The 27,611-nt window shown below is 54.2% G+C and overlaps 1 protein-coding gene across 1 annotated transcript; it reads left to right on the plus strand.

The window, feature by feature from the left end:
* Positions 1 to 73: 73 nt before the first annotated feature.
* Positions 74 to 27,611, plus strand: SLC8A2 (solute carrier family 8 member A2). Its single transcript, XM_037820070.1, is given in 11 exon segments — positions 74 to 192; positions 4,187 to 4,878; positions 9,263 to 9,420; positions 9,422 to 9,928; positions 14,251 to 14,673; positions 18,993 to 19,096; positions 19,244 to 19,261; positions 21,182 to 21,306; positions 21,623 to 21,722; positions 25,289 to 25,567; positions 27,086 to 27,611. Coding segments are annotated over 10 exon segments (2,766 nt in total). The 5' UTR covers positions 74 to 192; positions 4,187 to 4,203; the 3' UTR covers positions 27,463 to 27,611.

The raw sequence follows: 27,611 nt of genomic DNA on the forward strand, positions 1-27,611 counted from the left end.
CCACCGACTCCCCCTTCCCCCGTGTCCCTCCCCCCTCCTTCTGCCTCCATCCCCTCTCCCTCCCCTCCTCCCCTGCTCTCCCTCCCAGTCTCCGGCTTCTCTCTCTCTGTCTCTCTCTCTCTCTCTTTCGGGCGGAGCGCCCACCACTGCCAGCCCAGTGCAAGGGGGACCCGCTCCAGGCTGTAGCCTCAGGTAGGAGACCCCCAGTTATGGAAGGGGAGGCGTGGGAGGGGGATGATGATATCCCAGGCGGGGGTGGGGCAGGTGGGGTTTGGGAGCGGGGAGCCGCTTTCCCCTGAGCTCTTTACTGGGGGTGCATATCCCGGGTGCGGACCCCAGGCTCTCTGGTGGGTGACGGCGCCACTCCCACCCCCAGCACCCTCCTGAGTTCCAGGGGGAAGGGGCCGGGGAGACGGTGCCCGCGGGCACTGAGGGGGCGAGAGCAGCCCGCCCCCGCCCCGGAGAGGGGCAGCCCCCCTCGCGTGCCCTGCCCGCGCCCCCGCCTTCCTGCGTCTGCTCTCCTCTCGCCGTCTGTCCGCAGCTCTCCGGGGTCTCCGCCTTGCGGAGTCGGGTTGCCCGGCTGAGTCCCTCGCGCTGCCTCCCTGTCTCTCACTCCTGTCTCTGTCTGTATCTCTCCGTGTCTCTCCGGTGCTTTGTCTCTCCCTCTTTGGCTATCTCTGCAGTGCTTCTCTCTGGGCTTCTATCTCGGCCTCTCTCTGTCCCTTCTCTCCTCATCTCCGCGTGGCTCTCCCTCTCTTCCCCGCCTGCCTCCCTGTCCCCGGGTCCCTGGGTCCCTGGGTCTCTCCTCTTCGCCAGCTCCCCCCGCAGCCTGTTAACTCTCCTCCTACACACATTTGTCTCCGCCCCTGGCTGGGGAGACTCGGAGGAAGAAATCCCTCCCCCACCCAGAGTGGGCTCCCCGAGAAGGCCCGGAGTCCCCCAGACTCCTCTCCCTTCTTCAGCTGAGCGCTCCCTGGTTCTCTGGCTGGCATCCACCTCTTCCCTCCCCTGAAGGGAGATCCCCACTCCTCTCCCCTGCCTTGTTTCTGGGATGCCGAGGCCGGTCCTTTTTGCAGTCTAACCTGTATGCTTTGCTGTAGCGATTGAGGTCTGCCTTCCTCTGTCCCTTCTTAATATAGACTGGGCAGGTCCTTCTTGCAGTCTGACTTCCACACCGCTTGCTGTCTGTCCATTTCTCGACTCATTCATTCTTTTGACAAAGATTGAGTGTCTTTCCCCATTGCAGGTGTGGCAGTAGGGAGTGGATCAGGCCACGCCAGTCCTTCCTGCAGTCTCACCTCCAGCCCTCAACCAATAGCCTCAGACCTGTCTCTCAGTAGGGATGGGTCCCAAAAGGTTTTTCCCCACCCTCTGAGGCTCCCAAAGGGTGCTTCTGAATCCAGAAGTCTCTTGGACCACTACATCATCTTTCTCCCTGGAGGAGGGTGGGCAAGAGTGAGAGTCAGGGAGTGTTGGGCCCTGTGGCTGTGACTGTGGGGGGTAGGGGCTGTCCATGAATGTGTGTGTGTGTGTGTGTGTGTGTGTGTGTTCATCATCTCCTGGGACTGTGGGTGGGGTCACCACCCTGTATGGTGGTGCCCACATGGGGCTCAGGAAGGGTTAGAAAAAGCACAGGGTTAGGGGTCTCTGCTCTGTCTCTGGCTTGAAACTTCAAGCCCCCTTCCCCTCCCCAGGCCTCAGTTTACCCATTGGTGTCTTGTCACAGCCCTGAGCCCTGAAACCCTGTGTGTGTGATCCTCTGGCTGGGACATGGCATGATGATGGGAGAGCCTGGCTCTATGGTTGAAGACCCCGAGGCCCTGAGGGCTGTGGGAGGCCAAACTGGGGCACTCACCACTCACCCAGCTGGCCACAGGCCCGTGAGGGTGGGGAGAGATGGCCCAGGGAGATGTCCCCACCATCGTACCCACCATCTGCCCTCCCAGCTCCCACCCCGGGCTCAACCTGATCCTTTTGCCACTGGATTCTGAACCCGGATTAGGTTTCTGGGCTGCCGGCTGGCTGAGAGAGGCAGAGCCTGGGGCAGATGGGAACCCGGCTGTCTCCAGCCTCCAGTGACAGGGCTCATACATCTTGATCATTCATTTCACTAATATTTGTCTCATGCTTTCTCTCTCTGATCCCTCCACCATGGCCCTCCTGTGAGAGGAAACCAGGTTTTGTAGGAAGCGGGATTAAGCTAGGTTGCTTTACCCAGCTCCTGGGCAGGGGGGCCAGGCATGAGAACCCATGGGCTGACCCTGGTCCCCCTTGAGGACTGCAGCAGGAAGGACAAGTGGTTAGACTCGAGGGAGGACTTCCCAGGCCATGGCCCCTCCCAGAGAGCGTTAGATGCTTTGGATGAATTCTTGAACTCCCAGGTGGCCCCAGTTTCTCCCGAAAGCTAGGGAGGAGGGAGGGAGAAGGGAGCGTGAGTCTTTGCCTGGAATCCTGGTGGGTTTGTAATTATGCTTAAGTCGTTGCTAATTAGAGGGCTGCTAATTAGATGTATCATTAAGGGCCTTGCCAAAGAGGCTAATTGTGTGGTGGCCCTTTAAGAATCACCCCTCTCCCCCACCTACACACGCACACACACACTCCTCTGGGGAAGTTCTGCCAACAATCTGCTTCCCTCCCCCAGAGGAACCAGCTTCCAACCCGAGATATGTGGGTGAGCACCGAGGGCAGATTGTGGGTTAGACTCTGAGAAGAACTTTTCAGACAAATGGGAGTTACCGGGAAAGCTGAGGCGTTGTGGAGGGTGGGGGCTCGGAGGACACCCCCTTCCTCTCTGTCTCCCTTTTTTATAGGCTACTGGGTCACTATGGCTGGGAGCTGGGGCCACCCTTTCTCTTGGAGAGAGAAATGGGGAGCTACAGAGTTGGTGCTGAATGACCTTGGGCGAGTTGTTTAACCTCTCTGAGCCTTGGTCCTCTCACTGTGCAATAGGCAGGGACCCCTCAAAGGCCAGTGCTGTCATTTTGAATGGGGTGAGTGGACAGGGAAGCAGCTCCAAGGAGCTGACATCAGAGCTGAGGCCAGAAGGAGGATATGTGGGGAAGAACCTTCCAGGAAAGGGGAAAGTGCAAAGGCCCTGGGGCGGGAGGACCTGAGGGTCAGCAAGGAGGACGGTGTGGCTGGAGCAGCCTGAGTGAGAGGAGGAATGGCCGCCTAGAGGACCTGGTCCCCTGAGTGAGACAGGAGTGACCAGAGACTTTGGGGCAGAGGAGGGGCATGATTGATTTTCATTTTTAAAGGAAATGTAGCCCCCACAAAGAAAAGGCTGTTTGGACCCAGGACCAGAGGCAGAGAGATTAGAAACCTTAGAGACCTCCCCACACACACACACACACACACACCTGCAAACAGAACAAAAAGTCCCAAACAGGGCCTGATTAGAGACCCAGGGAAACCGAAGAGAAAGCCAGCCACCATCACTGTGGGAAGGGACGCGAGCGAGCAGCCGTCCAGCAGCCCCACTGGAGAGAGACAGACACACCCCAGCATCATCCTAGCCCAAGCTCCAAGCAGAACATGAGAATCACCTGAGAATTTAGGGCCTCCAGCTCCCAAATCCACATGCTCAATGACAGTCTGTTCTTTTGCATCGGGCTTCATTCATCCTTTGTTATGTCTGTGGGACTCATCTGTGTCGGCAGTTGGGTGTATGGAAACTCTGTTCCCTTTTCACTGCTGTGTAGTATTCTACTGTGTGGCCTGCTCCCTGGTGTGTTCTCTCTGTTTTCCTGCTGATAGGCATCTGGGCTCTTCCCAGGCTGGGACTACGAGGACTAAAGCTACCGTGAACATTCTTGGGCATGTCTTTTGGTGGCTGCACAGGCATATTTCTCTTGGGTCCATAGCCAGGAGCAGAATTGCTGAGCTATTGGGTGCATGACGTTCAGCTCAGTAGAGACGGCCAAACCGTTTCCTAGCATGGTTAGGGCAGTGTGTGCTCCTAGCAGCAGTGCAGGAAGACTTCTCCTGCCTTTTCCTCCTCTTTCTGTACCTTTCTTGGTTGTGCGGGGTCGCTTTGCCTCTCCAGATGTCTGTCTCTGGGCACCTTCCAGCCTCCACCCTCCCTGCCTTGGTTCTCAGCTTCTCCTCCACCCCCCACCCCCGAGACACCTGTGTGATGGGGAGGGGCCAGCTCCTCTCACCCAGACCTCCTCCTCCACCCCCCCAGGTACCCGACGCCTCCCCATGGCTCCCCTGGCCTTGGTAGGGGTCGCACTCCTCCTGGGGGCCCCCTCGTGCTCAGGGGTGGCCACCCCGACCCCCTCCCCACCGCCCCCCCCAGCCAATGACAGCGATCCTGACACGGGGGGCTGCCAGGGCTCCAACCGCTGCCAGCCGGGGGTCCTGCTGCCTGTGTGGGAGCCCGATGACCCATCCCTGGGCGACAAGGCAGCGCGGGCCGTGGTCTACTTCGTCGCCATGGTCTACATGTTCTTGGGCGTGTCCATCATTGCCGACCGCTTCATGGCGTCCATCGAGGTCATCACGTCCAAGGAGAAAGAGATCACCATCACCAAGGCCAACGGCGAGACCAGTGTGGGCACCGTCCGCATCTGGAACGAGACTGTGTCCAACCTCACCCTCATGGCCCTGGGCTCCTCGGCGCCCGAGATCCTGCTGTCGGTCATCGAGGTCTGTGGCCACAACTTCCAGGCCGGAGAGCTGGGCCCGGGCACCATTGTGGGAAGTGCAGCCTTCAACATGTTTGTGGTTATCGCCGTGTGCATCTACGTCATCCCGGCTGGCGAGAGCCGCAAGATCAAGCACCTGAGGGTCTTCTTTGTCACCGCCTCCTGGAGCATCTTCGCCTACGTCTGGCTTTATCTCATCCTGGCCGTCTTTTCCCCAGGCGTGGTCCAGGTGAGCAAGGACCCGTGGATCGCGTCCCAAACCCAAAGGGGTAGTTCCCCGGGCTTGGAGAATTTATTTGAGTATTGGCATAAATGCATGTTCACATCTGATAGGGCCGCCAGGTATGGGTGTGCAGGTCGTGCACTGCACAAGAGCCTTGGGCCCAAGAGGGCAAGTCAGGGCAGGAGTCCAACCTGTGCTCCCAAGCCATGCCTCTGGATGGCGCTGCAGGCGCTGGTAGCTCCCCTGCCCAGAGAGGGCACCGTTTGACAATGAATCCATCCAGAAGGGTTGCCTTAACCCTTACAAAAATCCTATATGTGTAGAATGCATGCTGCATTACAGGTATTTGCCAGGTATGATCGTAAGTTTTCCTACAATCCTTGTCTTTTGCATAATTTATTCCTACTCTTGCCGAAAGCCAGCCTCTATCTGCATAATTCATGCTACGCTTGCATTATTTAGCCTTGTGTTTTCTGACAGTGCTAATAGGTTTGGGTATCTTGGTGCAATTTGCATAATTTATCCATGGGTTTGCATAGATACATGCCCACATCTGCATAATCTAGCTCTTTATTTATCAGGTATGCAATCATGGTTTGCATAATTCATTCATTATTGATTTCCAATGTTGGGATAATTTATGCCACTTGAGTGTAATTTATACTCACATCCAATATAAAGTAGGTGCAAGTGCAGTGATCGCTTTGCATAATTTTTTCCAATAGTGAGACAAAATTTAGACCCCAGCTGCATAATTTACACCCACATTTCGCATAATTATTTGCTCCTCATTTGCCCAGTGACTTAACCTGCATACTTCATAGTCTTTCCTTTAAACATTTGCCTAATTTATTTCCCACAACCCCATAACTCCCATCTATACTTGCATAGTTTATTTATGGGTTTGGCCTAATTCATTCATTCATGCATAATTTATTTTAGGGTGCCCAGGATTCATTCACATGTGTATAATCTATTTGTGCATTTGTCAGGTTTTGCCAGTTGTTGTTTCTTCCCGGGAAGGATCTGAGGCTATGGATAGAAAAATGCTTTGCAGATGATACAATAAAGGCAGAACTGAGCAATCAGAAACCACCGCGAGGAAAGGGGGAGATAAGTGGCACGAGAAAACAAGGATGAAAGGGAGAGACAAAGTTACTGCAATTGACCAATGGTTGTAATGCTTGGGTTTCCTGGCTGCCAGGGCAAAAAGTTCAGAACGATGCACTGCAGAGTTCTCAGGTGCTGTTAAAAGGATTTGCACCATGGGTGTGAAAAAGAATCTTAGACCCCGTACACCACGTACACCACGTAGGGGACAGGATGGGGAGGGATGGGAGGGAAGGAGACATTTCCCCAAGAAGGACCCAGCTGAAACAGGGAACACGGAGAGGGTAAAAATCAACTCAGCCCAAGCAGCCGGGGGACCTCTCCGGCAGTGGTATGGAGACCAGAATTGTGGGATGTTTTCATTATAGAACTGGAAGAACTGGTGTGGGATAAAGGGGACCCCAGATCCTTCTGGATCCAATGAATTGGGGGAGAGACAGCCCAGCCCTGATCTTCTCCAGAATTGCTGTGGGCCTCAGGCAAAGCCCATACCCTCTCTGAGCTTCAGTTTTCACCTTCCAAAAAAGAAGGGGTTGGACTAGACCTTTCCTAACCTTTCATATCCAGCGCCCCCTCCCCTTTTTTTCCCCAGGGTCTAGCAAACTATATTCTATGGGTAAATTCAATGGATGAGGTTAAGAGACAATAAACATAGAAGCCAAGATTAGTGAACTTGAAAATCCATCAATATGAAATACTCAAAGAGTAGCACAGGAATAAAGTTGGGGGGTGGGGGTGGATGAGGGCCCGAGGCTCCCTTTTTATAACAAATATTTTGTTCTATCCGCTTTCCTGATGTGACATTCTTCGGTAATAAAAGAGAGGCTCTTACATTGAGTGTTGGTGTAGGGACCAACGTCCAGAAGCCCACCTCTCCCCTTACTGGCTTTGTGACCTTGGGCAAGCTACTTCCCTTTTCTGTGCCTCAGTTTCCCCCCCTGTAAAATGGGGGCCATCATAGTGCCTACCTCAGAGGACTGCTGTGGGGAATCACCTGACTTGGGCTTGAAACAGTGTGTCTGCACAAGAGCAAATGTTCATTAACTCGCCTACAGATGTGACTGCCCAGAAAGGCAGTGTGTGCCCAAACCGTGGTTTCAAGGAAATTAATCTACAATAGAACCGTCTGCATATCCACATGTAAACACTTTGGCACGACTACACAAGAAGATGAGGCAGGCAGCTGCTGGCACCTCGTCATCGTGAATAAGTTTGGGTTTAAGAGAAAGAAAAAGATCAGAAACCATTCCGTGCAAGTGGAGGCAGAGGAGCAGGGAGCCAAGAGATTAAAAAACAAGTGTGTTCGGCATATTATGAAACCAAGTGAGAAACGATTCCTTATATACAGAAAATGGGTGGAGTTCCAGACTTCAGATCATTGTAAATGGGGTTTTTGCCAATGTAGATGCTCATGGGACGTTCTGAAGTCAGGCCGGACGTGGGACAACCTGGGTTGTGTGGAGCTGTCCCCTGAGTCGCTGATGTCGCCAGATAGTGAAAAGCAGGTCCACAGCCCCCTTCCCAATCATAGTGGCAGCCAATAAACACTCCCAAATTTCTGATAAACCCTTTCGGGGGTGCTCCTGATGGTGATGCCCCACCCCCTCCCAGGGGACATGTCCTCGGTGGCTGCTCGCAGTGAGGATCATGGGTGGAGGAAGCAAATCTACTAGAATCACTTTTTTATTTACCTGCAGGGAAGAAAACCAATCTTGGAGGTTTGTGATTTTCTTCTGATTAGTAGAGCATCCCTCACAGCATAGATAGTGCTCAGTTCGATTAATACAAGGCAAGACAGTTCATTTTACAACTTGTGCTGAAAATTCAGTTCCTTTTCACACACCTGCCTGGTGGATTTATGTGGTTTTTATCATTCCCAAGTCTTGCCTTTTCTCCGAACCGTCGTAAACCCAGGGCCAATAGTATGTGGAGATTAGATCCTAGAAGATATTTTCCCTCTCTGGCTCATTTTTAGGGCACTTCAGGGGCCACCTGATTGTAAATACTGTTTTCTCTTTTTCTTCCCTGTCTTTACTGAGAAAGGTACCATTTGAGTTTTTACATCAATATTTTCAAGGCAAACTGGGCAGCCTCGGTGGAGTGTTTTCTGCATGTGCCCAGGCCTGGGCCGGGCTCCGGAGCAGCCCGAGACCCAGCCCCGAGTGAGCCCAAGATAAAGTGCTCAGAGTAAAAATAGTAACTTTCATTCCATGTCTTGAGTGTTTTCCCTGTGCCAGGAAGCGACAAAGCTAAGTGTTAGGGAGGAAGAAGCTCACTGAATCTTGGGGGTGTCCCCATTTAACAGACGAAGAGACCGAGGCATGCGTCCCTCTCCTAGAACCAGGCTCTGAACTTGGAGCTCTTGCCTCCCTGGGGAGGCAGCCTGTAAACACGAGGACTCGTTTTTATGAGGCTGTGAGATGATGAGCTGAACTCAGGTCATAGTCCCGTCCCCAGGTTCCCAGGAGACTCCACGGGGGGTGGGAAGGTGTCTGGCAAGAGCCGCTGTCACGGAGGAGAGGTGGTGGGGAGAGGGCGACAGAGGTTAGACCTCCCGGACAGTGTGGGGGATGTGGGGAAGTGGAGGCACCGTGGGGAAGAGACGGAGGGGAGGAGAGAGGCTGTCTCTGCCCCTCGACAGGGGCAGGACCGCAGGGTGGGGATGGGCGGTCACGCAGTGGGGCTGGGGATGTCTGCATGTCCCATACCTGGCAGGTGTGGTTCTCAGCTAGATAAAAGGTGCATGGGTGGACAAAGATGATGACCAGGGGAGAGGCAGGCAGAGAGAGGAAGGGGAGAAAAAAAGTCACGGGGTGGGGGTGGGGACACACATATAGAGAAGTAGCTCAGGATAGACACAGACATTGAAAGAGAGAGAAACTGTTTAAAAAAAAAAAAATCCCAAGGGACAGAGCCCAGGATCTTCAGAAAGATATAAAAGAAGGACGTGGAGACAAGGAGACAGAGGCGACAAGAAAGAGAAGAGAGAGAAAATGAAGGCAGACAGGAGAAGGAAAGTAAAACCCAATTGAGTCTCGCAGAGAATGAGACAGTGGCAGGGAGAGAAAGAGCTAGAGATTGGGGGAGGGGGGAGGCAGAGGTTAACAAAAAGAGAGATGAGCTAAACAGACAAAAAGAGGGACAGAGAGAGAGCAAGCAAGACGCAGAGGGAGAGAGTGATGAGATGCGCAGAGACGGGAGACCGCGGGCGGCGGAGACCGCGGGCGGCGGGCGCGGGAGGCCGCCCTGACGCAGCCCGGCGCCGCCCGCCCGCCCGCAGGTGTGGGAGGCCCTGCTGACCCTCGTCTTCTTCCCGGTGTGCGTGGTGTTCGCCTGGATGGCGGACAAGCGGCTGCTCTTCTACAAGTACGTGTACAAGCGCTACCGCACCGACCCGCGCAGCGGCATCATCATCGGCGCCGAGGGCGACCCCCCCCAAGAGCATCGAGCTGGACGGCACGTTCGTGGGCGCCGAGGCGCCGGGCGACGCGGGCGTGCTGGGCCCGGGCCCGGCCGAGGCGCGCGAGCTGGACGCCAGCCGCCGCGAGGTCATCCAGATCCTCAAGGACCTCAAGCAGAAGCACCCGGACAAGGACCTGGAGCAGCTGGTGGGCATCGCCAACTACTACGCGCTGCTGCACCAGCAGAAGAGCCGCGCCTTCTACCGCATCCAGGCCACGCGGCTCATGACGGGCGCGGGCAACGTGCTGCGCAGACACGCCGTGGACGCCTCGCGCAGGGCCGCCCCGGCCGAGGGCGCCGGCGACGACGAGGACGACGGCGCCAGCCGCATCTTCTTCGAGCCCAGCCTCTACCACTGCCTGGAGAACTGCGGCTCCGTGCTGCTGTCCGTCACCTGCCAAGGCGGCGAGGGCAACAGCACCTTCTACGTGGACTACCGCACCGAGGACGGCTCGGCCAAGGCTGGCTCCGACTACGAGTATAGGTGGGTGCCCCGGGCGCTCCGGCCCGCCTCGGATGGGTGGGCAGGCAGGGTTGGCGGTTCGCAGTCGTGGGTTCTGCCATCCCTCAGCCAGATCCTGGCTCCTCTGCCTCCTAGCTGTCTCCCGCACCCATCTTTACCCGCTATGGACTGACCTGCAACATCCATGCATCCATCCATTCACCCATGCATCCATCCATGCGTGCACCCATCCATTCATGCATCCATCCATCCATTCTTGACCATGCACCCATGCACCCATCCATTCATGCATCCACCCATCCACCCATCCACCCATGCATCCATCCATGTATGCATCCAGTCATTCATTCTTGACCATGCATCTATCCATCCATTTTTTTTCTTTTTGTCTTTTTTTTAATTTTGTTATCATCTATTCTTGATCATACACCCATGCATCCATCCATGCATGCATCCACCCATGCATCCATCCATCCGTGCATGCATCCATTCATTCTTGACCATGCATCCGTCCATCCATGCATCCATGCATGCATCTATCCATCCATCCCTGCATCATCCATCCATGGATCCATCCATCCACTCATTTTTGACCATGCATCCATGCATCCATCCATGCATCCATCCATTCATTCTTGACCATCATTCATTCATTCTTGACCATGCATCCATGCATCCATCTCTGCATCCACCCATCTATGCACCATCCATCCATCCATGCATCATCTATCCATGGATCCATCCATCCACTCATTCTTGACCATGCATCCATGCATCCACCCATCCATCAATGCACCCATTCATGCTTGAGAGCCCAGTATGTGCCAGACACTGTTCTGGGCACTTGGTCCACGGAGCAAAGCAAGACACGCTGTGCCCTCAAGTTGCCCCTCCAACATCCATAAGTTTTCTGAACCCCTTGTTTCAAAACTATGTTGCTTTAATTTTTCCAGTTTTACTGTATCTTTTGTTCCCTGGCAAGATAACTGTCTTTTCTCATTACTCAGAGTAAAAACATTTACAGAGCACCTGCTCTGCCTCCAACGTTACCTCTTGGTCCCTGTGCCCAGACCACACCTTTTTAGCTGTCCTAGCTTTAGTGTGTGTTTCATGACCTGGCTGATCAAATCCCTGTGGTCAGTTATGAAGAGTAAAAATATTGGCTGAGCACCTGCCTGAGTCAGGTCTAGGCAAGTATATGCAGGGGAATGAATACAAGTGACAGTCACTGCCCTTGAATTTTCCCTCCAGTACTAACTTATCTGAATACAGCTTCACTGTGTGTTTCATTGCTTTGCAAAAGAGCTGGCCTCCCATTACTAACAGTAAAAGCATTTCACCAGGCTCTGCCCTAGTCATTGGGTACATTTGATGAACAAGGCAAGGTCACTGTCACGTGCTGCCTCTCTGTCATCGTTGAGCTACCTGTGGGTTTTATGCCGACCTCACCCCGTCACTGCTTCACATCTTGCTTCTGATTCAGACATTTGCAGAGCTTCCCTCTGCCCCATTCCAAGATCCTTCTGTCAGCCCAGCCCATCCACCTTTCCCACCCCGACCCTCCCAGCCTTCCCCTCAGCAGGCACAACTGTTCCCAGGTCTTTGTTCTGTCATCTCATAGCATGGGGTTCCTCTGGCCCCCCATGACCTCCTCCTTCCATCCTCCTCCATCATCTCCCAGACTCCCTCAGTTGTGGAAGCCATTCGCCATCTGGGGGCTCGCTGTCACTCCATAATCCCTCCTTTCTGCTCCTGCCCACACCCTGGTCCACACTTCCTATGTCTAAAACCCAAGCCTTTGGAGAAGGAAGTGAGTTCAGGGGTCACCTCCCTGCCTTCTCCTTCACCTGCTGGGATCAAAAAGCTACCCCCTCACCTGAAAATGACCTCTAGGCAGAGATGTTCGAGGTAAAGGAGTAAATGCTGTTTGGTGGTGGAACCAAAGAGCTAGAAAGAGCCAGGTACCTTCCTATCTATCCTTGCTCTCCCATCGCAATGGCATTTGCCGGCCTGGCGTCACTGATCAAGGTCTCTTAGGCCCAGGACTGGGAGGAAAGAGACACAGGTTCTATCCAAAATTAGGCCTTGTCCAAGTTCCTTGGCCAAATCCCTGCCTCAGTCTGGGCAAGCAGGGCTGCCACGTACAGTTGTTGAAGTTGTGTACTGCACAAGAGCACCCTATCTAAGGACACCGTACTCACATAGTGCACATTGTAGATTTGTATGTCTATTATGACAGATTTCCTGACTCATGGAAAAAAAAAATGTCTTGAAGAAGTGATGCCTTTTTCCAATTTGCACAAAGGTATCACATGACCTAGGGGAGTCCTGCAGGCCTCGGTTTCTCCAAATTAAACATGATCTCTGAGGGCCCCAAACAGCACAGCTGTTCCAAGATTCTGAGATTTAAGGCCCTATGATTCTAGCACACAAAGGATCTAAAGTTATGACTCTAGTATTCCAACATTTTGATATTCTCATCCATACCCCAGTCACCCTCTGATTTGATGGTTCTTAGATTTACGTGGTCTCTGATTCTGTGTGGCCACTGTTGGGATTCAAGTCCTGGGAACCGAGCCCTCTGTGGTTCTGATACCTGGTTTCTAAAATCCCCATGTTCTTTTTCTTCCCAACTTGTCATTTGGGGGATTCTCACACCTACAGAAGGGGTACAAGAACAGTTTGATGAGCTCACATATAATCTTCACTCAGATTCACCAATTGCTCATATTTTGCCCTATTTGCTTTTTCTTTCTCTCTAATTCACAATAATGTTAATATTATATATTAAATATGGGGCTATATGAGTCTGAGCTGCAGACAGCATCACCCTTTACCCCTAAATTCTTGAGCATGCATTTCCCCAAGAATAGTGGCCTCCTCCTGCATAATCACAATGCAATTCTCTCACTTCAGAAATGTAACACTAAATCAATATTATCATCAAATCTACAGGCCATGTTCACATTTCCCAGTTGTCCCAGTAATGTCCTTTCTGGCTGGGTTTCCCTCCCTCCCTCCAGCCCTCCCTCCCCTCCAAACCAGAACCAGACATTGCACTTGGTTGCTGGGCCTCTTGAGTGTCCTTCAGTCTGATCGGTTCCCCAGCCTTGCCTCGACGGTCAGGACCCCAACACTTTTGAAGATGAGAGGCCAATGATTTGGCAGCATGATCCTCATTCTGGGTGTGTCTTAGGTCTCATCACGACTGGATTCATGTTAGGCATTTTGGGCAGGAATCCCATGAAAATGAAACCGTGTCTTCCTGACTGCATCATATCGGGAGGTATTCAGTGGCCAGTGGCCCACTACTGGTGATGTCCAGTTTCATCAATTGGTAAAGAGAGTACTAAACCCACCTTCTACTTAAGTTTAAATGTCTAACTTTAGGATTCTAAGATTCTAATGTTAATATGTGACTGTCACTGGCTGATGTTAACCAAGTGCTTGTTCCCCTGTTTTAAACCCAGTCCCCAAGCAACGCTGTGAGCTAAACACTATTATTAGCCCATTTTATAGATGAGGAAATGGAGGCTTGTTGGACTGCTCAGTGGATGCCTCAGCCACCATGGACAGTGTCTCCCAAGCTGGGGGCTGCAGACTCAGGGTGCTACTGTCCTTCCAACACATCTTCCTGGTTCCCCACCCCTCATCTCTTTGCCAGAATCTTGAGGTTCCTCTGTCCCCCCTACATAGCTGGGCTTCTTTTGGAAAACTGGAGCAAAGACCCCTTTACTAGGAAAGTGATAATAACAGTAATGATAGTGTGAAGTTTATCAGTCACATAGCAGGTTTCAGAAATGGTGCTGACCCCTGCTACATGCTTGGCAGGAGGGATGAGGGGTATAGATTTTCAAGATTCATTAACACTCGAGTCATTTGATGCCCTCATTCCTGTCGGGAGCTTGCTCATTCCCTGTCTCCTGCCCAAGTTTCATCCTGATTGATCTAAAGACACTGCCTCATCCCCCACCCCACCCCAAGCATCTCTGGTGTGCTCCAGCCGGCTGCTGAACTCCAGCCAGCATGCCTGTGAAACACTCCAAGCTCCCTCTCACCTCTGAGACTTTGCATGTTCTGTTCCCTCTGCCTGGGGCACTCCTGCTCTCTAACACCTCCTTCTGCACGAGATTGCCCTCCCCCAGGAAGCCTGCCCTGATCTCACCTCATCATCATCTGTATAATGCCTACCCCTCCTCATACTCACGACTTCCACAGACGGAGGGACCCACTCTGTCTTGTTCCCCCGCTGCACCCCCTCCTCCTCTGACTTCCTCCCCGCCCCCAGACACACAGCCGCCGACCGACCCTCACCCCGTTCTCTCCCCTCTCCGCCGCCGCAGCGAGGGCACGCTGGTGTTCAAGCCGGGCGAGACGCAGAAGGAGCTGCGCATCGGCATCATCGACGACGACATCTTCGAGGAGGACGAGCACTTCTTCGTGCGGCTGCTGAACCTGCGCGTGGGCGACGCGCAGGGCATGTTCGAGCCCGACGGCGGCGGGCGGCCCAAGGGGCGACTCGTGGCGCCGCTGCTGGCCACCGTCACCATCCTGGACGACGACCACGCGGGCATCTTCTCCTTCCAGGACCGCCTGCTGCACGTGAGCGAGTGCATGGGCACCGTGGACGTGCGCGTGGTGCGCAGCTCGGGCGCGCGCGGCACCGTGCGCCTCCCCTACCGCACGGTGGACGGCACGGCGCGCGGCGGCGGCGTGCACTACGAGGACGCGTGCGGCGAGCTCGAGTTCGGCGACGACGAGACCATGTGAGCGCGCGGACCGGAGGGGCGGGGCCGGACCCTGAGAGGGGCGGGGCTGGTGCTGTGGGCGGGGTTAGGGGCGGGGCCTAAGGAGAGACGTGGCGGGCAGGGAGGAGAGGGGGCTTCTAGGGAGATGGGGCCCGGCCCGGCGAGAAGTAGGAGGAGATGGGTCCCGACTGGGGAGAGGAAGCAGAAGAGTGGGGCGTGGCGGGGGCGTGGCCAAAGTGACGGAGGGGCGGGGCCTGAGAGAACCAGGCGGATTTTGAGGAGAGGAGGGTGTGGCCCGAGAAGGAAGGAGCCAGGAGGGGGTGGGCGAGGCGCGGAGAGAGGGGAAAGGAGATGGCGCGGGGGCCCCGGGTGGGGGGTGTGGGAGCGTTCGTTGGTAGCGGCCTGAGGAGGGGGCCCAGTGGAGATGAGGGAGGGCTCTGTCTGTGGAGAGGGCGTGGGCGCTGTGGAGGGGGGATCAGGGGGTTGGTTCGGGGTGGAGACTAAGGGAGAAGGATCAGGGCAGGGAGGAAGACAGGGCGGGGCTGGGGGAGGCGGGAGCGGGAGAAGGGGTGAAGCTTGTGGCTGGGAGGAGTCGTCGGGGAAAGGCTGGGAGACCTAAGGGGATTTGGGCGAGGACTTGGGAAAAAATGGGGGCGGGCAGACAGTGGGGAGATTGGAGGGCTGGGGTGGATACACGGACACACACGTGCAGACACACGGACTTACACAGATTGACACAAAGCCGCTCATATGGATACACGTAGACACACACACACAACCAGCACACACAGACACATACACGTAAAGTCACAGATACTGAAACATAGAGTCACGGGTGTCCTCGCACCCAGATACCCCCCGGCACAGGTGCCCGAGCCCCCCACGCGTGCCCGCAGCCTCGCATCCCCCGCCCGCCTGCTGGGGATGCAGACGGCGCCCTGCCCCCCGCGCCCGCTCCCTCCCGCCCCCGCACGCGCGTCTGTCCCTCTCCCGGCTGCCGCCCACGCGCCTCCCACGCCAGCGGGGCCCCCACCGCGCGCCGCCACCGCCTCCCAGCCTCCGGGCCTCGGCCTCCGCCGCGCTCAGCTTCTCGCTGGTCTCCCTGTCTCCTCCTCTCCCTTTGCGTCTAGGGTCCCTCACCCCTGGGCCGTCTCCCTCGGGGTCTCTGCTGAGTTCTGGATCGCTGCCCCCGGTATCTAGCTTTCGGACTCAGTTTGCATTTGTTAGGAGCTCTCCAGACCTCTGCATCTGGCTGACTGGCTCGCTCAGTCTCTGCCCTGGGATTGCAGAGAACTGGGATTGTTGGGCCTGGGGGCACCATCCCAGGTCCCATCTCTCACTCCCAAAACAAAGGAGCAAGGGGGAGGGTTGTCTTTTTGCCTCTTCTGGTCCTTTCTGTAGTCTAAACCGCTTCCCTCATGCTGCTGCGGCCCCAGAGTCCCTTTCCTCCCCCGCATGGCTTCCCCGGGCTGGGACATCCTCTGTCCCGAACCCGTCCCCCCACCCCCACCCCGGAGCTTCCAGCTGTGGCTTCAGAAGGCAGAGAACAGGAGGCTAATTAGCGTTTAGGGAAACACATCCTTCCTCTGACGGGCAGGCGCTAATTAGAGGCACTGCGAAGCAGCCGGGCTGGAGGAGCGTCCCAGGCAGGATCAACACAGATATGGAGCGAGAGACATGGGGAGATGGAGTGGTGGGGAGAGAGTGCAAGACAGAGAACAGGAACTCAGAGAAGGGTGAGGAAGACAGAATGAGAAGAGGAGACAGAAACAGAGACAGAGATTGAGAGTAGGGAAATCCGAAAGAGAGAGAGATGCAGGGAGAAAAAGAGAGACATGGAAGGAGAGCAACTGAGACACAGGGAGGGAGAGGTCCCCGTGATGCTACAGAGAGGAAGGAGCATGTGGTTGGCAAGAGACAAGGGAAGATGGGGGGGGGGGTCACAGAGAATGAGAAAGAGATGGGTGTGGGCTCCAGAGGCCACAAGGGGTGGGAGAGTCGGGAGTCTAGGAAACAGGGAGGGCAGGGCATGAGGGTGACGGAATGTCGAGACCAGGGAGGAAGCCTGCTTCCTTTTATCCCAGAAAGTCCTGCCCTTGTCTAGCTCAAGTCTCTCTTGCTGTCCCCTGCCAGGTGGGTTTCTCCTCCTTCCAGGTCTCCTGAGGCCACGCTTGTCAGGGTCCCAGTTGACGTGCATGTCACCTCGTGTCAGTCTCTGCAAGTCAGTGGCTCACAGCCTGTCTGCGAGAGTGTGTGTCAGAGGTGTGTGTGTGTGTATCACCCTGTCAGCTTGTCATTGTTTCAGAGGCTGTCTGCGTGTGTCAGTGTGTGTGAGGAGCAGGTCTTTGGAGACGCCCCCTTGATGTGGGGTTTCAGCACCGCGGACAGCTCCCGGCCCAGCCTGAGGCCGGGGGCGGCCATTTCTTTCCACCTACAGAAAAAATTAAAATATCCTGAAAGCAGGAGGGGCTGAGGGTAGAGGCGGGTGCGTGTCACTGCAGGACTGTGTTGTGTGTGTGCCTGTCTTTGCAAAAGTGTTGCTGTGTCCTGTGTTTGTGTGTTGAGATCTGTCTGTTTGGGTGGTATTGACTTTGGTTAGTCTGTTGTCAGGGGTCAGGGAACTAAGGGACAGAGACAGAGAAGAGAAGAAAACAGATAAAGAAAGGCAGGGAGGCCAGGGAGTGACAGAGACAGAGAGAGTGTCAGAGACAGAGAGACGATTGGGAAATGATAGTTGGAGAGATAGAGACACAGAGAGGATGAGAGATAGACAGTGAGAGAAAGGAAGAGTGAAAGAGAGACAAAGATGCAGAGAGGGACACGGAAGGAAATAAACAGAGACAGCAGAAGTCATAAAGACAAGATACAGGGCAGGAACATTCCGAGGGGTCTGCGGGTGCCCTCCGACAGTGGGCATCTGGGCCGTGTGATTTTGCCACTGCATACACAATGGCTGTGGGGTGTGAGGGTGTGTGGGCTGTGTGATTGGCAGTGCTTCCTCTCTGGGGTGGCTGCGTGGGCTGGGTGTCTGTGTTTCTGGGTTCTGGGGCTGAGCCTTGTGGGGCCACATGATTCCTACAGCTGAAGGAGCTACTGGTTGCAGAGCCGTCGGCCTTCTGGGCTTGGGGGTCTTTGTGACTGGGTGGGGAGAAGTTATATGCCAGAAGGGGACGGATAACTTCCGGTCACCCCTCCCCAGCCAACTCCTGGTTACCATGGCAGCCAGGATGCTGAGAAAACCAATTAGCAAGTAGTTAACTCTCCTAATGTGGTTAGGACAAAGGGCAGGGAGTGGAGGGTCTCCTGGGTGGAAGGGTTTGAGCTAAGAAATATTTATTGAGGGTGTGTGCTGTATGATAGGTGTCGGGGATACAGCAAAGAACATAAATAAAGATCACTGCCCTCATGGAAACTTACATTTTAATGTGGGCAGGCAACAGGCAAAGGGTAAACAAAGTAAATAAGTATATGGCATGTTAGAAGGTGACATGGAGAAAAAAGAAGGCATCAGACAGGGTAAGGGGAGCAGGAGAGCTGGAGTTGGGGGGGCAAGATTTCAATATTAAGTAAGATTGACAGCATGGGCCTCATTAAGAAGGTGAAGTCTGAGCTGAGAACTGAAGGCACTGAGGGAGTGAGCCTGGGGACAGAGTGTTCTAGGCAGAAGGACCAGCCAGTGCAAAGGCCCTGGGGTAGCTTGTGTGTTCAAGGCAAAAGGAGGAGGCCTGCGTGGCTGCAGTGGAGTGGGCAAGCGGCAGAGAGCTGGGAAGCCAGAAAGGGAACAAAGGCCAGATCATAGCAGGTTTTGCGAGTTATTCTAAAAACTTTGGCTTTTACTCTGGATGAGATGGGAGCCGTACAAGTGTTTTGAGCAGAGGAGGGACCTGATGTGACTTCGACTTTATCGGGGTCCCTCTGGCTAGCGTTTGGGGAACAGATGGAGGTGGTGTGGGCTGAAGCATGGAGCTTGTTTAGGAGCTACTGCAACAGTCCAGACACAAAATGATGGTGGCTGGGCCAGAACGGAGGCAGAGGGCTGGTGATGAGTCTGGGGAAGGGTCTGAGACTCTAGATTCTGACAGATAGAAGTTCAAATCCTGTCTCATCCGCGAGTTCATGTTGCTTCACTTTAATACACCTCAGCTTCCTCACCGATTTCTGGGTCTATTTCTGTCAAATGGGGATAATCATTAGAACCTCCTCCTGGGGTCATTGTGAGGATTAGATGAGATTATGATGCCGGGAACAGATCAGGTGATCTAGAAACTAGGCAGCCAATTAAGAGAGTTATCTGACGAGTCAGGGGAAGGGCCCTTATGCTGGTTGTTCTCCCCCAGGAAAACTCTTCAAGTGAAGATAGTGGATGATGAGGAATATGAGAAAAAGGATAATTTCTACATTGAGCTTGGCCAGCCCCAGTGGCTGAAGCGAGGGATTTCAGGTGAGGGGTGATGGGTGAGCTGCGGGAGACGGAAAGGGTCCAGGGCTGGGGGACCCCGGGGGCTCAATTGTGGGCACTCCTTCAGGCTCACGAATCTGAGCTTTCCAGGACAGTGGTCTCATTTTCTCCCTGTCTCTCTCTCCCCAGCTCTGCTACTCAATCAAGGTGAGTGGAATCACCTCCAGGGTGTGGCTGGGGAGGAGCCACTGAAGGGAGGCATCGGGGGAGGGTCAGAGCCTCGAGCCACCCCTCCCAGTTGGGTTTGAGACAGGTGGATGGTGAGCTAAGGGTAGGTTTGGGGCTGGGCGAGGTTTGGAGCCAGGCTTAGATTTGAGGCTGGTGGAACCAGTGTGAGGCTAGAGTCACAATTAGTACTAGGGTCAGGTTTGGGGTGTGGCAGCCAAGGTTATATTTGAGGTCAAGGGTGGGGGAAGAGTAAGTCATAGAATCAGGTGTGGGTTTATGGTGGGGTCGGAGGGAATCAGGTTTGGGGTTGATTTGGACCGAGGGTGAGGTTGGGATTTGGGATCAGGGTTAGGACTGGGCCAAGGCTAGTGTTTGGGTGGGTTTGTGGTGGGATCATATTAGAATTGGGATCAGATTTAGGTCAGTGTGAGGGGGTTGTGGTTAGAATTGGGGCCAGGGTCAGAGATTGGGGTAAGAGTTGAGGTCAGGCTTGGAGATAGTGACAGAGAAGTTTGGGGATGAGGATCAGAGTTGGGATTTGGGGTTAGAGGTTACAATTAGGGTTAGAATAAAGATTGTATTAGTTAGGGTGAGTAATGCCAGCTGCTGTAACAAACAGACTGCCTCCGCCCCCAAATCTCAGTTGTTTAACACAATAAAAGTTATGTCTTGCTCAGGCAAAGTTTTATGAATGTGTTCCTGGTTGGTGGGTAGCTTTCTCCTGCCATGTGGTCATTTCGTCTTGTGGTGCCACATACCTCCTGATTCTTGCTGGAGCTTCTGCACCCAGCTGGCAAGCAGGGCAAAGGAACTTGGAGGATACGTGGAAGATTTTCATGGCCTGAGCCTGAAGGACTGCCCTTCACTTCTGCCCACATTCTGTTGGCATAACCCAGCCACATGGCCACACCCCCCTGCAGTCCAGCTGTGCACGCAAGAGGGAAAGGAAATGGGTTTGGGTGCCATGTGGTCAGGCTCTTCATTAGTGAGGGCTCTAGGGTTTGGGTTGGACTTGGGGTTGGGGCTGAGGTTAAGGTCAGGTTTAGAACTGGAGTCACATCTAGACTTGGGGTTTGGGATTAGGTTTGGGATTACTGAAGGGTCAGGTTAAGGTGAGAATTTGGATTAGGATCGGGATTAGGGTTGAGGGTTGGGCTTTGTCATCAGGGTTGGTGACAGAATTACATTTGGGGTCATAGTTACAATCAAGCTCAGTGTTGGGGACCAAAATTAGGGTTTGGGTTGGTGCTGGGCTTGGAGTAAAGGGTCGGCATACTTTGGGGAAATAAAGGAGTATCGGGACCAGGTTGTAGGGGGGGGTCTAGGTCCACTGTTTCTACAGAAATCAGGTATCCTCCTCTTTCCTCACCACCTTGAATACACTCTAGAATGTTTCTGGAGCTGGGTGTGTAGATCAGGCCTCCACCTCCAAGGGTGTTGATGGTGATGATGATGATGATATTAGTGATGACAGTAGATAAAATAACATTCATAGAATGTTTGTTATGTGCTAGGCACTGTTCTAAGCACTTCACAGGAATTAACTCTCACAACTACCTGTGAGCTACGTACTGTTATTGTGCCCACTTTACAGATATGGAAACCGAGGCCCAGACAGGATAAGACATTGTCCAAGATCACACAGCCCCACCACCTGAACGCCAGAGACCACCATAATAACCTCACAGGCCAGCCCATGGGGGCTGGATCGCAGGGCTTGGGGGAGAAGGTGGTCAGAAGGGAATCTGGGGAAGGCAAGGTAGGTTGAGAAGGAAGCACTAAGGAGGCGTCTCAGAAGAGAATAGATAGGGTTTTCTCTATTTATGGGATCAGGTAGTGAGGGCATCACAGACCCAGTTAGGTAGGACTGGAGTCTAACTCCTATCCCTCATGCTGCAGGGGATGGAGACAGAAAGCTGACAGCTGAGGAAGAGGAGGCTCGGAGGATAGCAGAGATGGGCAAGCCAGTTCTCGGCGAAAACTGCAGGCTGGAGGTCATTATCGAGGAGTCATATGACTTTAAGGTGATTTTTTATTTTTCTGGGGCATCAGGAGGCTTGCCTGGGTCGTTTCCTGGGGAAGGGTTTGGGGGGGGCAGCAGCTGTGCGGGTCCCAAGGGAAGGGCAGCTAAGGGGCCACCAAGGGGCCGAGGCCATCCCTGGGTGTCGCCGTCAGCACCACGGACAGCAGGGGGACCCCTCGGTCCTTGTGAGTAGAACTGGGACGCGGAAGTCTGGGGACTGAGCATGGGTGATGACTCCCCGGCTGCAGCCCCCTCGTGGAGCTCCCCTGCTATATTCATGGGCGGTGATCCCCCCCCATCCACCCTCTCACCCCCAGAACACGGTGGATAAACTCATCAAGAAAACGAACCTGGCCCTGGTGATCGGGACCCATTCGTGGAGAGAGCAGTTTTTGGAGGCAATTACGGTGAGCGCAGGTAAGTGGGGAGGGAGGAGGGAGGAAGAAGGAGTGCAGAGAGAGAGGGAGGGAGGGGGAAAGAGCGACAAGGAGAGAAGGGCAAAGAGAAATGGAGAGGAGGAAAGGGATGGAAGGGCACCCAGAGAGACAGGCACAAAGAGAAAGACAGAGAAAGATTAACAGGAAGACAAAGGAAGAGAATCAGAACAGATGCAAACGAGACAGACACGCAAAGACAGAGAATCACAGAAAAAGACAGAGACACAGAGAAAAAAGTGAGAGATGTAGAGAATGAGCAGTGAGTAAACTAGAGAGGCCAGAGACAGAGAAGCAGATGCTATGGAGAGAGGGAGAGAAAAGCAGACGGATGCAGAGGGGCAGAGGCGGGGACACTGGGAGGAGGGTGGGGGGGTTCTGCCTTGGGAGTTGGGCTGAGGGGAGGCGGGGTCCCGGCCTGGGCTCTCTCCCGGTGTCAGGCTTTGGGGGATGGGGGATACTGCCTGGGCTCCTCTGTCGCCATGGCGACAGTCACCAAGGCACCCAGCTGTCTCCCACCTGGGTGGGCTCCCACCCTCCTTAGGCCTCAGGCGGGCCCACGCTGCCCCCCTGTGGCCAGAGGCACTATGGCACTTGGATTCGCAGATGGTCTTGGGAAACCAACACTGGCCCTTTTGGATACAGGTAGGGGAAACTGAGGCTCAGAGAGGTTCTGGCCCAAGGTTCCACGGGGAGGGAATTCAGGGACTCTGCCCCTTACATAACATCAGGTTTCCTTCAGGGAGGCCCAAGAGAGACCAGCTGGTAGAGATTGGAACATGAGGGATTGTGGTTGAAAAGAAAGTTGGTCAGTAGGATCAAGAGAAACCAGGCATCAGGGATAGGCAGATACCAGGTTGCAGGCCTAGTAGAAACGAAATGTTATCTCCCTGTGAAGCGAGCTGCTGGGACATTCATCTGACATATATTTTTGAGGGGTCCTCTGTGCTGGGGACAGAGCTGTGACTGAGACAGCCCCAGCCTTGTCTTTATAGGGCTCACAGTGGGGGAACAGAACTGTCACCAGAGAGGGAGGACCCAGAGTGACTAGGGGTGGGATGGGGGAGCCTGACCCCACCTGGGAAGTCAGGGAGGGCTTCCTGGAGGTGGGGTCATTTGAGCTGAGTCTTCTAAAGGGAATAGGACTGTAGTGGAGACAGCAAAACAGAAACCATAGATGTGAGGTGGTGGGAGTGGGGGCCAACATGTCGGGGTGTGAGTGTAGAAACCAGGTGGTTTGATCAGAGAAAGCATTGGAGTGGAGAGGGGAAACAATAACAACGACAACCAAAGCGGTAATAATAATCACGAGGAGGTTGACGAAGACGGTGATCCTAATATGGGGCAGGCACAGTTTGAAGTTCATTTTTTGAATGAACTTACTCTGTTATGTGAGCACTAAGCAGTTTTAGGCACTGAGAGAGAAGGGCACTTCTTGCTCCCTTAGGGGATAAGTCCTGCCCTATTTTGCACTTAGAGGTGTTTTGCATTTCCTTTACCCCCTCCCCCTCCTAGACTGTAAGCTCCCCACAGGCTGCACCTGATTTAGAGCATCTTTGGATCCCCCCAGGTGCCAAAAGTGTCCTTTAGTGATAACAGTCAAACCATAACAGTAACAGCCCTTTACATGGACAGACTTATTTAAACATCACAACCTTCTCCATGAGGCAGATCCAATTTTACTCCCATTTCTCAGACGGCACCCTGAGGCTCAGAGAGGTTAGCATGCTGACTCAGATCACACAGCTGAAAGGTTTGATCCAAGGTTTGGCACCAGAGAGATGGTTTCAGAACCACAGGTGGAACCACAATGCGGCCTCTAGAGAAGTGAGCAGAGGCCAGAGCCTGCACGTCCTAGATTGCCAAGCCCAGAAATGTGGCTTGGGTCTGAGAGCAGCAGGGAGCCAAGGCAGGAGTTGATGCAGGACAGGGAGAAGCCCCAAGAGATGCAGCACGGGCAGCCCCGTCCCACCCCAGAGTGCAGCCTCCCTTGTTCTGATCTCGGCTGTGTCTCTGGTTCAGTTAGGGATGTGTTCAGCAGCAAACAACAGAAAACTCAACCACAAGCTGCTTAAGCACACCACAAGTTTATTTTTCTTATGGAACCAAAAAACCTTGGGGGCAATAAAGAGTGGTACAGCAGTTCAGTGATGTCAGGAAACGCCCAGTGTCCTTTATTTCTCCTTCCCCTCCTTGGCTTTTGCCCTCATGGTGGCAAGATGGCTGCTGCATCTCCAGATGTCAAGTCCGTATTTCCAGGCAGGAAGAAAGAGGAAGCAGGAAAGGGCAGCGTACCCATTGCATTTGAGCTTTCAGTTTTAGTTTCAAATTCCGTTTTCCTTGGGCTGTAGCAAAAACCTTGTTTTTTGAGATGTAGCACGCAGGTGCAGAACCAAGAAACCACACAAAGCACTGAGTTAAGCATTTACAGATTCAAGCATTTATTTTTTTTTTTGCACATGGATGAGCAAGCTAGAAAAGTGGCAAAGAGAGGTACAACCTGAATCCCCCAATTGGTCAGTCTGCCTCTGCCTCCACTGCCACCAGCTGTCCTCTGCTCGCTGACATTCTGATGGTTCTTAGAGCAAGCAAGGAGAGGAAGCCCATTGCAAGCTGCTGGATGATGTGGGGGCTGGCTTGGCTTTTATTCCCTGACCCACTCTGAGTGACAGCTCAGGGGTTACAATATTTCTTATCAGTGTCCTTCTGGATTTAATGCTTGCCTCACACAAGTGTGTTCATTGCTTCTCATTCACCTTATTCTCTTCAGCTTGGGGTGAGATAAAGGAAGTATTTCATTCACACATGCCCCTTCATCCCAGCAGGTTGAAAGCAGGTCAAATCCAGGCACAGTAGGCTACATGAACAACTCCGAGGACAAAGCATCCTTTAGAAAGCTCAAAAAACACATCCATGACACAGTGCCCATGGAGGGCTTTCCAGAAACCCTCTGTTTATATCTCATTGCCACACTGGGTCACATGACCCCTGTTGCAAGGGATGCTGGGGAAACAAGTATTTACCTGAGGGCCTGGCTACCCCTCCCTGCAAGGAATCCTGGGAAAGTGACTCATTTTAGCAGGGTGCATGGCTGTCAGTAGCTGCAAGGAATTCTGGGAAAATGGGTATCTTGAATTGGGCAGCTGGCTACTGTTAGCTGCAATGAATCTGAGAAAGTGAATATTTTTAGCTGATGATGTGGCTGTCGCTGGTTGCAAGGGCTTCTGGGAAAGTAGATATCTTTAGCTACAGACATGACCACTCCTCCTTGCATGGGAACCTGGGGAGCTGGATATTTTTAGCTGGGCACATGGCCTTCTCTAGCTTCAAGGAATTCTGGGAAAGTAAATGTTTTTACCTGGAGGGATATCTCTTCTAGCAGCAAGGGATTCTGGGAAGGTAAATATTTTTAGCTGCTCACATGGCCACACTTTGTTCCAAAGGGTACTGGGAAAACAATCATTTTTCTGGGATTTGCTAAATGGGGGCTCTGGAGGAGAGGAGGAAGGGGGCATGGGCGTGTGCCCCAGCTGGGTCATGTGCCCGCAGGGGACGAGGAGGAGGAGGAGGACGGGTCCCGGGAGGAGCGGCTGCCATCGTGCTTTGACTACGTGATGCACTTCCTGACGGTGTTCTGGAAGGTGCTGTTCGCCTGCGTGCCCCCCACCGAGTACTGCCACGGCTGGGCCTGCTTTGGCGTCTGCATCCTGGTCATTGGCCTGCTCACTGCCCTCATCGGGGACCTCGCCTCCCACTTTGGCTGCACCGTTGGCCTCAAGGACTCGGTCAACGCCGTTGTCTTCGTGGCCCTGGGCACCTCCATCCCTGGTAACACCCTGGGAGACCGCTCTTTGGGGCAGGGTCTGGGGCAGGGGTCACACTGGAAATAAGGTGATGGAGCATAAGCGGAAGACTCTGTAGAAATAGGGAGGTGGAGTCACACAGAAGCCTTACAGTGGGTCCCATAGAAATATGGTGGCGGGGTATAATAGAAACTGGGCGGGACGAGGGAGTCCCACAGAGTCAATATGTGAACCTCCTCCCCCAAAGAAACCATCTGGAATGTTCCATGGGAATCCCTCACTGGTGAGGAAGGGTGGAACCTAGAAGTGGGTCCCCTAGAAGGTGACAGGGCTTTGAAGAGAGAAAAATAAGGTGGGGACTTCACAGACACTATTCTGTGGGTACCATGGGAATGAGATGTTAATACCCCCCCCCCCCACATTCCCAAAGAAACCAAATGGAGGCGTCCATAGAACTCTGTCAGTGGGGAAGGCTAGGAACCAAGCCAGTGAATTGCAAAGAACTAGGATGACAGGGCAGAGTAGCAACCAGATGTTAGAGGAGAGTGCTACAGAAATAAGGTATAAGGGGGGGGGGCTTGAAAACTATAGAAACCCAACAGCCATCACCCCCCTCCAAAAATAAACCCCAAGGAGGGTCCCCATAGAAATAAGATGGCAGAGACCAGAAGTCTTACAAGAGTGGGAAGACAGGGTGGGGGCAGACACCCTTGCTTTCCACATCCCTGGGTTCTAGAAAGCAGGCAATGGGGATGGGGAGTCTTGTCCCTGGATTTCTGATGCCCGCTCTGCACACCGGAGACTTTAGTTAGCAAGATGTTTCAGGCCTGGGTGACAGCCAGAGAAACCAGGCTGTCCACATGATCAAAACCCAGCTGAGATTGGCAGAGAAGGGGATGTACATGGATAGGGCCTACCACTTATCTTGTGTGGCCGGATGTCAGTGGGTTGATTTGGCCCATAGAAAAACAGGCAGGGTGTCCACGGAAAGCAGGCAGTGAGTCTCATAGAAAGCAGGAAGCAAGTTCCATAGAAAGCAGGCAGTGAGTTCCATAGAAAGCAGGCAGTGAGTCCCATAGAAAGTAGGTAGCAGATCCCATAGAATGCAGTAGGTCCCCCAAAAATTAGGCAATGAGTCCCATAGAAAGCAGACAGTAGATCCTATAGAAGGAGACTGTGAATCCTACAGAAAGCAGGCGACGGATCCTACAGACTGTGAGTCCCACAGAAAGCAAGCAGCGGGTCCCATAGAAAGAGGCAGTGAGTCCCATAGAAAGCAGGCAGTAGGTCTCATAAAAAGCAGACGGTGCGTCCCACAGAAAGCAGACGGCGGGTCCTCCAGAAGGGAGGCGAGAGGTGCAATAGAATGCAGACAAGTCCCGTAGAAAGCAGGCCTGGGGGTGGGGACCGACTTGGCGCCCTGGGGAAAAGAAAGCGGGCGCGGGGCTTGTAGAAAGCAGGCGACGGGCCCGGGCGGCCGTCGTCCGTCGGGGGGTGCGCCCGCGGGGCCCCCGGTGACCCGCGCGCGTCTCCGCCCCCGCAGACACGTTCGCCAGCAAGGTGGCGGCGCTGCAGGACCAGTGCGCGGACGCGTCCATCGGCAACGTGACCGGCTCCAATGCGGTGAACGTGTTCCTGGGCCTGGGCGTGGCCTGGTCGGTGGCCGCCGTGTACTGGGCGGCGCAGGGCCGCGCCTTCGAGGTGCGCACGGGCACGCTGGCCTTCTCCGTCACGCTCTTCACCGTCTTCGCCTTCGTGGGCATCGCGGTGCTGCTGTACCGGCGCCGGCCGCACATCGGCGGCGAGCTGGGCGGCCCGCGCGGACCCAAGCTCGCCACCACCGCGCTCTTCCTGGGCCTCTGGCTCCTCTACATCCTCTTCGCCAGCCTGGAGGCCTACTGCCACATCCGGGGCTTCTAGGGCCCCGGGGCGCCTCCCCGGAGACCCGGCCTCCCCCCCACAGCCCCCACCCCTGGCGGCGCGGCGGCACCTGCTCCGGGCTGGGCCGGCACCTTTTTCCTCCAGAGACTCAGCCGCCGCCTGCTGAGATGCGCCCTCCTTTGGCCCAC

This window comes from Choloepus didactylus, chromosome 27, assembly GCF_015220235.1.
Source record: "Choloepus didactylus isolate mChoDid1 chromosome 27, mChoDid1.pri, whole genome shotgun sequence".
Lineage (NCBI taxonomy): Eukaryota > Metazoa > Chordata > Mammalia > Pilosa > Megalonychidae > Choloepus > Choloepus didactylus.